Here is a 12,825-nt window from a genome sequence, read left to right on the forward strand (position 1 = left end):
GTAACTTAAGACGACATAGCTTAGATTGACTCCCAGCGGTGTCTACGCTGTGCTGTTGACAGGAGATGCTCTCCCATCAACATAGCTTCTTCCTCTCAGGAAGGTGGAGTACTGAAGTCGACAGGAGAGCGCTCTTCCATGGACTTATCACTTCTTCACCAGACACACTAAATCGACACCACTGCATCGATCACAGCAGTGCGGATTTAGCCGGTAGTGAAGACAAGCCCTATGTGAGTGTAAATGGCAAAGTCATAGAAAGAGCACAGAGTGGGCCAGATTCTCCCGATTCTCTTACTCTAGTGTAAATCAGGAGTAATGCCACTGAAGTCAGTAGCGTCTACAGCAAAGTAAAACAAGTGGATGGTAAGTAAGTACCCCAGAGGGCATGCAAGCAAGAGTAATTTGCACCAATTTGGTATTCACAGGGGGCCAAATTCAGTTACAAAGCCAAAAGCAGTTGCAACTGCCTACACCAGGGAGAATTTGGAGTGATGCAATGAGAGTGGGGTGAGGAAAGGAAATTGCTTAATCTTACACCCTTCTATTAAATGCTCTTTCTACTGCACTCAAACCTTCTGATCTTCAGTGCGAAGCTTCCCATGTTGCATGCTTAGAGAATACCAAAACAATGAGGTCATACTTACATTGCTGCTTGTTAGAACTGGTCAGGAAATGAATCCTGACAAAAAAACTTTGTGACAAAAATTAAAACAAAATAGTTTTCATCAAACCCTTTTTGGAATTTGGGGGTTTTGATGTTTCTGGATTTTTTTTCCAGAAAATTTCTGCTTAGTCAAAATACCATTTTCTGTTGAAAAGTGTTTAGATGGAAAATGTTTGGCCAACTGTTCTGCTTGCACCAACTTGCATTTCCTTTCTGGATAACTTACATCCAACTGGGAATTTAGACCATCCTTGAATTTAGCCTCTTTCAATGGGAACTGTAACTGCTTCCATCAAGCTGCATTTGGCTAAAAGCTCTCCTTGTATTTAATAAAAAAATCTCTCATGTATTCCAGAGTTATTCCAATTTCTGTAGGTCAGGCATGCAGAAGTGTTAGAAAGAACATTTTCTGAAACAACCATGGAATTTGTGAGCACCTGAAAAGTCAGAAGGATTCTCCATAGGGTATTTTTAAACATCATTTGCCCCCAAAACGCCTTTTTCTATTATCAGTGTATTTCATCCAACAATAAAAGATCAAAAATACGATTATGGTTACAGATAATGTTTTGTCAACACATGAGCAATAATAAAGGGTGCAAAAAGTTAATTCTCTTTTACCTGTAGAGCAAGAGAAGTCCAGAAGGATGTTGACAGACAAACTTGAGGAATTTTATCACATGACTGGGAATAAGCCAGGTGAAGGAGCATTAGTAATGCTGTCACTACCAGGTTCTACCACAGGGGTCGGCAACCTACGGCACGCGTGCCAAACGCGGCACGCAAGCCAATTTTGAGTAGCACGCTGCCGAGGTCCTGGCCCCCAGCCCCATTCAGCCCCCCCGCTCACTGCTCTCCCCTGTGAGGGCAGGAGGCAGAAGCTTGATCCTGCGGCAGTCAAGCTTCTCCCCTCCCCCGCTTCTTCCCCCAGCATGGAGCTTTCCTGCTCCTCCCCCTCCCTCTCCCTGTGCCAATCAGCTGATCGCCCTTGCGAGGGGGAGGGAGAGCGGAGAAGAGCCGCAGCGTGCTCCATGCTCCGTAGAGGAGGCAGAGAAGAGGTAGGGACGGGGCCTTGGGGAAGGGGATGGAACAGGGCATATCCCTTCCAGCCCCCTGCCATGAGCCGCTCAGGGCAGGGGGCTGGGAGCACCCCCACGAGCCGAGCACCCCAGCCCTCTGCCCTGAACCCCCCCACACCCAGCCTTCTGCCCTGAACCCCCATAAACCTCCAGCCCTCTGCCCTGACCCCTGAACCCCCCTACACACCCAGCCTTCTGCCCTGCACTCCCACACCCCCAGCCCTCTACCCTGACCTCTGAACCCCCCCCACACACCCAGCCTTCTGCCCTGACCCCTGAACCTCCCCACAACCCCACTGCCCTCTGCCCTGAACCCCCCACACATCCAGCCCTCTACCCTGACCCCTGACCCCCCCCCCAGGTCTGAGGTCCCGGCTGCCAGCCCCTTGCCAGCCGGCGTCCCGGCCGCAGGCCCCGCTCAGCCCACTGCCGGCCTAGGTGAACAGAACCCCAGGCTGGCAGCGGGCTGAGCAGGCTGGCGGCGTAAGATCAGCATTTTAATTTAATTTTAAATGAAGCTTCTTAAACATTTTGAAAACCTTGTTTACTTTACATACAACAATAGTTTAGTTATATAATATAGACTTATAGAGCGAGAATTTCTAAAAAACGTTAAAATGTATTACCGGCACGCGAAACCTTAAATTAAAGTGAATAAATGAAGACTCGTCACACCACTTCTGAAAGTTTGCCTACCCCTGTTCTACCTCTTAACATTTTACACTGGATTAGAAATTATTAGGACATAATTGTCTTCACTAATTTTTTTTCCCCAAAAAACCTCCACAAAAATTATTTACATCATTTACTTCAAAATTTGTCATTGAAATTTATCAGGTTTTCATCAAAAGACTAAATACTGATTTTTTTTCTGTTTTAAAATGGTTTCACACAACAGAAGAGCTTTATAGTCTACCACCTTAGTACAGAAAGTTTGTCTACAATCCCTTCAATTATTTCTGAAGCTGTGAACAGATGAATGAATTTATTTAGAAATATATTTATTTTTCTCACTAGAAAAAAAATTAACCACCTTTGCTATAGGGAAGATAACCAAAACAGGAGAAATCTCAACTTTGCATATTACATTCATAGGTCTAACAGCCTGACCCACTTCTACTGAAGTTAGTTGAAAGACTGACAATGCCTTCAGTGTGAGATGTGCAATCCCTTAATGCACAGTAAATGCTTTGCTAAATTTTAAATTTATTGGTTTAAAAATAAAAAAAGAAAGAAAAACTATGTATATTTGAAAACGTCAGATGGTGCATGGGCTGTTGAAAATTCTGTTCAAGTGAAAGCTACACACTTTAAGATGGATGCTGTGCACATATGTGTGTGTCCAGTAGAATTGGTCAAAAACTACAAAAATTGTTCAATGAAAAAGGACACATTTTGCGCGCGCGTGTACTCACACACACACACATACACAGACACACAATTCCTACCAGCTCTATTGTGCAACTAACTGGCTTCAGGATTTTACAAGGTATCAAGTGAAACTTCCCGCAGCTCCCATTGGCTGGGAATGGCGAACCGTGGCCACTGGGAGCTGCAAGCGGCCTTTGTCAGGTAAACAAAGCGTCTTGCGGCCCGCCAGGGGCTTACCCTGAACAAGCCACAAACCAAGTTTGGGAACCCCAGGGGCAGCCAGAACCAATCTTACACTTTCCTTGAAGCGATGGTATTAGAGAAGAAAGTACCCCTGTGACACCAGATGGGGCAGTTTCATGACCGCCTGGTAGCTAGACCCACGAACTCCCTTTTACCTGATGGAACAGAGGAGCCTGAAAATGTGAGTATTAGGCCTAAAAAATGTTGCTACTAACTTTCTCTTTAGGAATATCCCTGTTTCATTATGTTTGAGATGGAGGCTAAATTTTGTCATACTAGCCTCCGGCAGTGCGCCGGATAAAGGAGATTTCACTGAGTTACGGAACACTAAAGGAATTCAAAATGTCAGTTCAGCTTGTGATATTACTGAAAAGAGAACTCTGTGCCCAACCAGGACAAACATTTTTGAAAAAGCATCACTTCTCTTTTCTCATTTCTTTTGGGTTAAGCAGATGTGACTTTTCTGTCACTGTGTCTTGTGATGTGACAGCACAGTTAAAATTAAATTCATGCCTGACGTGGATAACTTTCAAAACGTCAACAAAAATACATTTCTCTATCTTTCCTTTTGTGAGTGTGTGTAGGAGGAGGAGGGTAAAGCTATGTGCTCACTTTGAGGAATGGTTGCTGCAAGTTGTAAGTGATGTACAAAAAGAAAGATTTGCTGTGTCCGACAGCAGATACATCGACTTTAAAAATATTCCGTTCTGACAAAACCAGAAGAATATGGAAGTCAAAACAAGCACATTGCTCCCAAGTGTTAATATTAATTGACATGGACACAGCAGCAAAATGAGGACAGAGGCATGCATGGAATTAAGCAGCAGGCCACAACCTTTATTAAACTTTAACACAGGAGAGGAGTGCTACCTACCCATCACCCACATTCTCCTTTACCCGTGTAGGGGTTACAGGACTCCTTACCATATAGCGCATAACATGGGGTGGTTCCCTTCAGCTTATCCCCTGGAACTCAGCTCTCTCTGAGTCCTAGCTCTCTCCCCCTCATAAGGGGGAGAGACAGTGCAGCTGTGTGGGCACCTTGGCTCGCAAAGACCACAAGGTCTCACCCTATCACTTGAGCCCAAGGTTCACAACCAAAATCCCAGGTCTTTTACCTCTGGGAAACATTCATTTTATTCTCTTGACTGCACTAGAAACTGGCCACAAGTTGCGATGAATAAACAACTCCACCCCAGTTAGGTACTAAGTGCATTCCTACTGAAGCATTGTGGCTCAAAGGTTCTGAGAAGAAGGCACAAAATTCTCTGATCCTCTGCCAATTGGCTCATGGGAGAAAAATTCCTTCCTGACCCCCTCAACAGATGATTGGTTAGACCCGCAGCATCTGCCAGGCCAGGTTCCCATTCCCAGTTCTGTTGGGTAGGGTGGACTGCTGGAATGGAGTCAAATAGGCTCCACAAAGCCCCCACACAGAGTTAAATTCTGGGATCTGGGGAATGCTGGACAATGAAAAGTCCTTTTCCCCAGCTGGTCAACAGGTGCTAGAGACTCCAAAGGGGAGGAGCTACTTATTATCCCTTGGTGAGAGTCTCCCTCCCTTGGTTCTGGGACTGTCCCCCTTTCACCGCTGGCCCCATCAAGTTCCCCCACCTGTTGATGTGGCTCAGTGGCATTTCTGCAGTTTGTAGGTCATTAAGATTTCTTTGCATCTGTCCACTAGTGTGCAAAATATGCCTGTAATTAAATGGCTGAGCAAACAAAAGCAATTTACTTTTTGACCATGTTTTGGAATTTCCTGAATATCTTGGGAGATCTTACTGTATTAAGTTTATGTATCACTGTGGGCCAGGGACTGCATATAATTCCATCAGGGAGGGAAACCACAGCTCCTTCAGGAACTAAGAACAGTATGGAGATGATTAGGCAAATTCACTCAGGTTGTAACACTTCCAGAGAAGTAACTCTGTTACAGTTCAGGGCAATTGTATTTCTCTTCCATCAAGGGCACCCAGTCTCAGGCTTCTTTCTTGGGTGGAGACCCGCATGCCACTCCCTTCTGATTGGAGTATTTCCAGGCTGCACAGTTTCCTGCCTTTCCTGTGTTATTCCCAGCAGAGACGGCTGTCAAACCACATCTGCTTGCTTTCCGTTCAGAGAGAGTAAACAGTGTGACTGCCCACAGATAATAAACAGGTTTCAGAGTAGCAGCCGTGTTAGTCTGTATCCGCAAAAAGAAGAACAGGAGTACTTGTGGCACCTTAGAGACTAACAAATTTATTAGAGCATAAGCTCTTAGTCCACGAAAGCTTATGCTCTAATAAATTTGTTAGTCTCTAAGGTGCCACAAGTACTCCTGTTCTTCTTTTTGCAGATAATAAACAGCGTAACATGCCCGTGCTAATAAGTATACCAGAGATTAGCCCAATCCTAACATGGGCTCTGGCTGGAACAGTCCTTCAATATACCACACATGGGTTACTTGTTCTTTCAAGTTCATCACAGCTTCAGCTCAGAACATGTCCCCAGTCTTATGGGGACTCAGTAGACTCCAATCCTTCCAAGCCTTTCCTAAGGATTGGGGCCCTCCATGGACCAGGAATCCTGTCTGTTTGTTGCATCAGGTAGAAGGCCATGAGCCTGTGTAAAAGCAGGCTATTAATCCAAAAATCCTTATTTGCTTGTTGGTCCATGGAGAATCCGGTTTGCACTAATATATGCACACCTCTCCAGGAGGGTGGTTTCAAAGAGCTGATAACAGGAGGAAATACATTGGCTTCCCCCTCCTCTTAAAGGAATTGCATAGAGTTCCACAGTGACACATACACAATCACATTTTTAATACAATAGACTCCAAAGACATTAAACCTAATTCAGTAAAGTTCATTCAGGATATTGCAGGAAATTGTCAGTTTGTCCCATCCACCACCTGGAAATGCTCATATATATTAGTTCAAACTGGATTCATGAGAGAGCAGCAGACAAAGAAAGGACTTTTGGATAAATAGCCTGAGTTTAAACTGACTCGGGGCCTGCATTTTGATCCATAAAATGGACAGGAACCTCTGTGTAAAGGAGGGCCCAATTCTTGCTGAACATTTGGAAGGATTTGAACTTCTAGAGCCCCATAAGACTGATGGGTGACGTCTGGTAAGTTTATTAGCATGCATGTAGGAACTTTTATTGGTTTTGATGTGTTTTCTCTGTAATGCTTTTACTTTAAGAATAAATGTGCTTGCTTAGAAGGAGCTGTGTGGTAACTTTATAATTGTGGGCAATACACTGGTCATAGGCTTTGCAGGGAAAGCAAAGTGCAGGCAGTGGCCTGTTTACACAGTTTGACTTGCTGGGGATATCAAACTATAATCCATGGTGCTGTTCAGCCTTAAACCCCCAGCCAGGAGGGAGGGAGGGAGTCCCAGGTCTTCACCCAAGGGAGGTGACAGCTAGGGGCCAGGAACCTAAAGTGGGTGCTATTGGTGGGCGACGGAGTGGGAATACAGATACAATTGCCCTGAAACTGTGACAGTATCTATCTAGGTTTTAATACTATACTGAACCACGCTTTTTGAGCATAATCTAAATTTAAGAAAAATATTAATTCTTTTACATTTTAATGAGACATCTGAAACAAAATCTCCTGATTTCTCCTTGATAATAATTCTTTGTAATCTGCTTTCTAATTTATGTTGAAGTGGACTTTAACAAAAAAAGTTGAAGAAAAGTGTCTAGAAATGGACATGTAGTGGACTCTTTGCAATATGAAGATTTGTTCAAGTACTTAAGTCCATTATTCCTCATTATTGTTATCATTATCATCATCCAGTCAGATAATTCCATTAGAAGGCCAAAATTTCATGTTTCCCAGTAGTAAGAATAAAACATAATGGGAGATAATTAAAGAACCTACATTTAAAATATATGTGCACACTCATTCATATATAATATACATAGAATGATCATGTACATATATTTAGACTTTGTGTGTATGTAAATGTATACACAAATGCACAAAGTGGTGAGGTAATATCTTTTACTGGACCACATTTTGTTGGTGAGAGAGACAAGCTTTCGAGCCACACAGAGCCCCTACATGAGTCTGGGAAAGGATCTCTCCCACCAACAGAAGATGGTCCAATAAAATATATTACCTCACTCCCCTTTGTCTCTCTAATATCCTGGGACAAACACAGCTACAACTACACTGCATACACACATGCACACACATTCAACTACATTAATGAATAGTAATGTGTGTGTGTGTGTGCGCGTGCTCATGCATATGTAATTATGTAACACACACAAAAACTATGATAAGAGAACATTAAGGTTGCAAAGTCAAGTATTCAAAAGTTAGGAAATGCTTGAATTAATTCAACTCCCTTTTCTGTAGCATTATGATACAGTTTTTAATTACATGACCACAGGCTATTTTTCAGGCAGTCCTCATTCAATGCATAGGATGGACGGTGCCTCAACTCCCATCTCTAAAATAGGAATAATATCACCCCCTCACTTCAGAAGATTGTTGTGAAGATTAATTTAATTATGTCTGGAAAGCACCCAGATTCTATAGTAATGAGCACCAAAGAATAGACCATTAGGAAATTACTAATTATGCCTTAAGAACAAGATGGCTCTCGCTTTGGGAATTTGCTTTTTTGATGGTTCCTCAGAGCCAAAATGTGGGCCTACAATTCGCAACCAAGCCAGAGAAGTCCCTTACAATTTGTTCAAGGCTTTAACACACTTATAGAACACAGCTAAGGTCCCGACAACGTGACAGATTGAAAACATGATATAACCAGTTCAGGGAACAACTTGGCCACCTAATTTGATTTTAACAGTAATATAGAAAGTCCCTTTAGCTGTATTCCAGATGCTGTGTAGGAGACAGCTCATTATTCTGGCAGATCTCTGGCACCCAACTACAACTGTGGGGTTTATCTGACTGACCCGGATGGATTACATTTGTGTATATTTTTTATTATGTAGTTTAATTATGTTAGGCCCTCAGAAGCTAGGATCATCATAAATATTTATATAAATAACTAAAACAAATATATATAATTCCAACTGTTCTCTGGAATAGATCAAACTCCCTAGATATTACTAGTGGGCCTTTTCCTCATCCAAATATAACTAAACTGCCTTGCCCAGGTGTTAGAGAAGATACCAGTATTCCTAAAAACTTGTCACTCAGCTGCAGTCCTGATGAGGATTGCCACCCTCACAATTCCAGGCCGGCGGCACTGCCCTCATGAACAGCATCATCATACGTACTAGTTACACTTAAATCCCTGGTCTGAAATGCCACCTGACGATAGTTTTTGCACTACTAATGGCAAATGCTACATCGTGCTAAGCACCAATAAATATTGACCCTCCTTGCATTCTAAATAAAAGGCAACCCTTTCCAGCATGGCTGTCACTTCAGTAGACTCCAAAGGAGGAAAATGACAATGGTTACTCACCTCGACAAACTTCACTTACTTATAAACAAGATATAGGTGCATATTCAGAATTCATGTCTCAAGTAAAAAAACACAAACACAAGTGCAAACATAAAAAAGCCTCATTTAGGTTACCTTGGATACTCTGTTTGCAACCTCTCTGCCTACAGTCAGCCCCTGAACAAAGGTCCGTGCAGCAATGAAAGCTCTAGTCACTTGAATCTTCAGTTTCCTGGGTACATCTCCAAATGGTTTCAGCTGGTCTGTGTATTTGCTTACACACTCCAGATAGTCCTCAGTGAAATGATATTGGGGGTTTATGAGCTGGAACATTCGCTCCAATAGCCGAGCCCAGAAATCATTCAGCATCTCCTCCAAATTTACATTGCCTCCTGTATAATATCGTTTCAATTCTGTGAAGAGGTCCTGGAACACTTCTGAATTCTGCATGTACAGCATTCCATATGTTCGTACAAACATATCATTTAAGGATTTTTCTGCGTTCTCCAAAAGCTCTCGGAAAAATTCTGCAGAGAAAATAAAAAGGTATATACAGAACAAAATTAATAAAATGCCCATGGCATGTTTCTTGCCTTCATGATGGTATTGCCTTCACGACGGTATTACGTTTAACAAAATTTGCTCAAGTAAATGTTATTGTCATTTGCATGTTTAATAGAAAAAGTCAGTTATTTAAATTGGAAATAGGTTCATTTAAGAGCAATGAAAAATGGAAAGCATATTGTATTCCCCACTGAGGTTAAAAAGAAACTTTAAATCCATAACTCTAAATTCTAAATATGCATTTGAGAGAGCTGCAATGAAAATTGTTCCATTATTTAAACCAGGCATCTCAAACTCAAATCACCACGATGGCCACATGAAGACTAGTACAATGGCCTGAGGGCCGCATCACTGAAACCTTTTCTTATAACGATACAAAAGTATAGTCAAAAATTTAAAAAATTAAGAGCAATACAGTATGCTATTAAAAGTCAATGTATTAACTTTTTAAAAACTGTAATGCGAAGAGGGGCGGCGGGGGGAGGGGAGCTTAGCTGCCGGTGGAGTCGGCACCTATGGCAGGCCGCAGGAAATAACTCCGTGGGGCGCATGCATTTTTGAGACCCGTGATTTAAACCTAGCAATCCCTGCCACTTGCCAAACTCTCAATAGTGAACAGCCAATGTCCCGAAACTTGTGTACTAAACAAGAAACCATTAATATAATGAGATGACTAGAACTACGGCAATATAGGAAAATGCAAGTAATTAAATCTTCTATTTTATTCTATTGAGGTTCTTCACTCATCACTATGGTATCTGATCTCCATGGTATCTTATAATTTACTTTCAGCTTTCAAAAATTCTTCAAAGGTTTGAACTGAGACATATTGGGGCCTGATCCTACAAGCCCTCCACACACAGAAGCCCTTTAAACAGTAATACTAGCCTGAGTAAAAAGATGTTGCTATTGTCAGTAATTTAATGCTATTCTGAAGCACTGTGTTGGCATTTGGGCCAGTGTTTTTCAAACAGCCTGCTGACTGCAACATTGTACAGATTGCAGTGTCTGGGACACCATGTTAGCAGCGGGCTTGTTTACCTATTCTTTTGATAACTAAATTTACTGCTCCTCAGTTTATTTACCCAGCCTCGAGCCATAGCCTGTTCAAAGTCTTGACTTCAGGGTTATATGTTTATTGGAAAATGGGCCAATGGAACCCTCAGCAGCCATCTCTGGCATCTCTCTGACACATGAGCTCAGGAGGACATTGGGAGGAGGTAAGTTAGTCCAGGTTCTCTGTCACTGGTTATCCACCTTACACCACCACTGAGATACTTATGCTGGGAAATTATATTAGAGTGATTCTCTTAAGACTTTCCTTAAAACATTGTCAGTGGAATTCAACACCACTACCCTCTGGTTTTACATTAGAGTTCAAGTCCCTCACTCCATGCACTCTCTTTATAAATCTCCATGGCTTGCAATGAACTCCCTAAACACAAACTCTGAGAGGCCAGGAGGTAGATTTCCCCAAGTTGTTTGGTGGGAAAGGAATAGCAAACTGCCTCCATTGGGGTTTTCTTCACTTGCATGATCACAAAGCACTTTCAGAAGGTGTTGAATGGAGTCAATGGGGCTACTGAGACTTTAACAAAACATTTAGAATAACATATTGTATGGATCAAACATTAGTTGGAAGGGAAAAAAATTATAAATGCACCCGTCTATACAAACATGACATTATAGACGATATAAAAATTTAACATAAGCCCACATGAGGAAGGAACTATGTTAGTAATAGTAGGAATGAAAGTTAATTATTGCAAGTTGCTTACTAGGATGTAATAATTATGTTATTGTGCATTGACTCAATAATTATGCCATCCCACAATTGTGTATTGACCTGGATAAAGCCATTGTCTCCACATCAAAGGAAAAGACTACATCTGCATGGTCTCTTTGGGCAGACACGCATTCTTTGGGGAACATATGATCAAATCTTAAATTGGCAGACTGAGGCAAATATGGACAGACACTAATTTAATAGGGAAAAGATTCTCTGCTAGGCAAGATATTCAGGTACTTTATACAATACTTTGCAATGTAAACTCTTAAGGGAACATTTTCAAAAGTGCTTAAATGTCAGGACCCTAAATAACACAGGTGGCTTTTAAAATTTTAGCCATTATCTACAGTGCTGAGTGAAGCTTTGAATACTATTTGTCTAGGCAAGTATGTTTTCATAGAATCATAGGACTGAAAGGGATATCAAGAGGTCGTCTAGTCCAGTCCTCCACACTCATGGCAGGATTAAGTATTACCTAGACCAGGGGTCGGCAACCTCTAGCACGTGGCTCGCCCCAGGCCAATGGGGGCGGCGGGAAGCCGCGGCCAGCACATCCTTCGCCCACGCTGCTTCCTGCACCCCCATTGGCCTGGGACGGCGAACCACCTCCAGATGTTTTTCATCAGTGAAAAGCAGCCATCAAACCAGTGGTTCCAGGCCCCTTAAAATTCCCTTAGGTAAGATCTTGCATGTCATAGGGCTGCTGTAGTGGTTTCTCTGCCAGCCCCTCCCAGTCCATTGTTAATAGTCTCAGTATTATCATAAGTGGTGTGGAAGAACCACCAGCATTAAGGTTGTATTATGACTTTTCTTGAAAGGTTCACCTTTTTAAATCCTCTAAAATTAACATACCTAGTTGGACTTCTTTGAAAGTTGGCCTGACTCAGGAAGGTACATGGTAGGTTTAGTGACCCAGATTTGGGGCCATTTGAGCTAATGGTTGTGGAGATATAAGCCCAGCAAAATAGTCATTTTTCAAGAAGTTTCTATTTTTTGGGGGGTTTTTTGCATGCAGAGTTAGAGATAAAACTATTGATGTGATGTGGGTCAAAATGGTCTCATCTTGTCGAGTTTTATCCAAGATAGTGCAGGCACCCACTACATTTTGGAAGAACTAAAACTGAGATCAATACACCTCTACCCCAATATAATGCAACCCGATATAACACGAATTCGGATATAAGGCGGTAAAGCAGCACTCTGGGGGGACGGGGCTGCGTGCTCCAGCGGATCAAAGCAAGTTCAATGTAACGCAGTTTCACCTATAAAGCGGTAAGATTTTTTGGCTCCCGAGGACAGTGTTATATCGAGGTAGAGGTGTATTTAAGAAAATGTTCATTTTACAGTGTCCATGTGCCAATACAGAAAAACAGCTAGCTTTCCATTCTCACATTTTATATTAAAGCTTGACTCTTGTAAGTGCTTTAACATTTGAATGGCTAATCATATTGTTTTGAAATTTGGTGTGCCTTATGTGAGCTCAGGGTAGTGTTAGTGATCCACATTTGGAGTCATTTGCACGAGGGGTTCCTGAGTTACAGTATCCTTCTGCTGCCTTGTACTATTAAACTGAGGGGTACTAATGACTTGATGAATCACTGAACTCCTTGAGACTGATGGCTGTGAACTCACCCTCAAATTAACATAATTAAGGATAAGGTAATTACAAAGCCCCACTTAGGACAGTTTTGGAGTGAG

The 12,825-nt window shown here is 42.2% G+C and overlaps 1 protein-coding gene across 2 annotated transcripts in view; it reads right to left on the reverse strand.

Moving 5' to 3' along the window:
* Positions 1-12,825, reverse strand: part of GPC6 (glypican 6) — a 1,150,448-nt gene that overhangs the window by 471,357 nt on the left and 666,266 nt on the right. For both annotated transcript variants that reach the window (XM_005305012.5, XM_005305011.5), the window contains exon 3: positions 8,910-9,301. In XM_005305012.5, the coding sequence (XP_005305069.1) occupies positions 8,910-9,301 (392 nt within the window). The remainder of the gene's footprint in view (positions 1-8,909; positions 9,302-12,825) is intronic.

The sequence above is a fragment of the Chrysemys picta genome, chromosome 1, assembly GCF_011386835.1.
Source record: "Chrysemys picta bellii isolate R12L10 chromosome 1, ASM1138683v2, whole genome shotgun sequence".
Lineage (NCBI taxonomy): Eukaryota > Metazoa > Chordata > Testudines > Emydidae > Chrysemys > Chrysemys picta.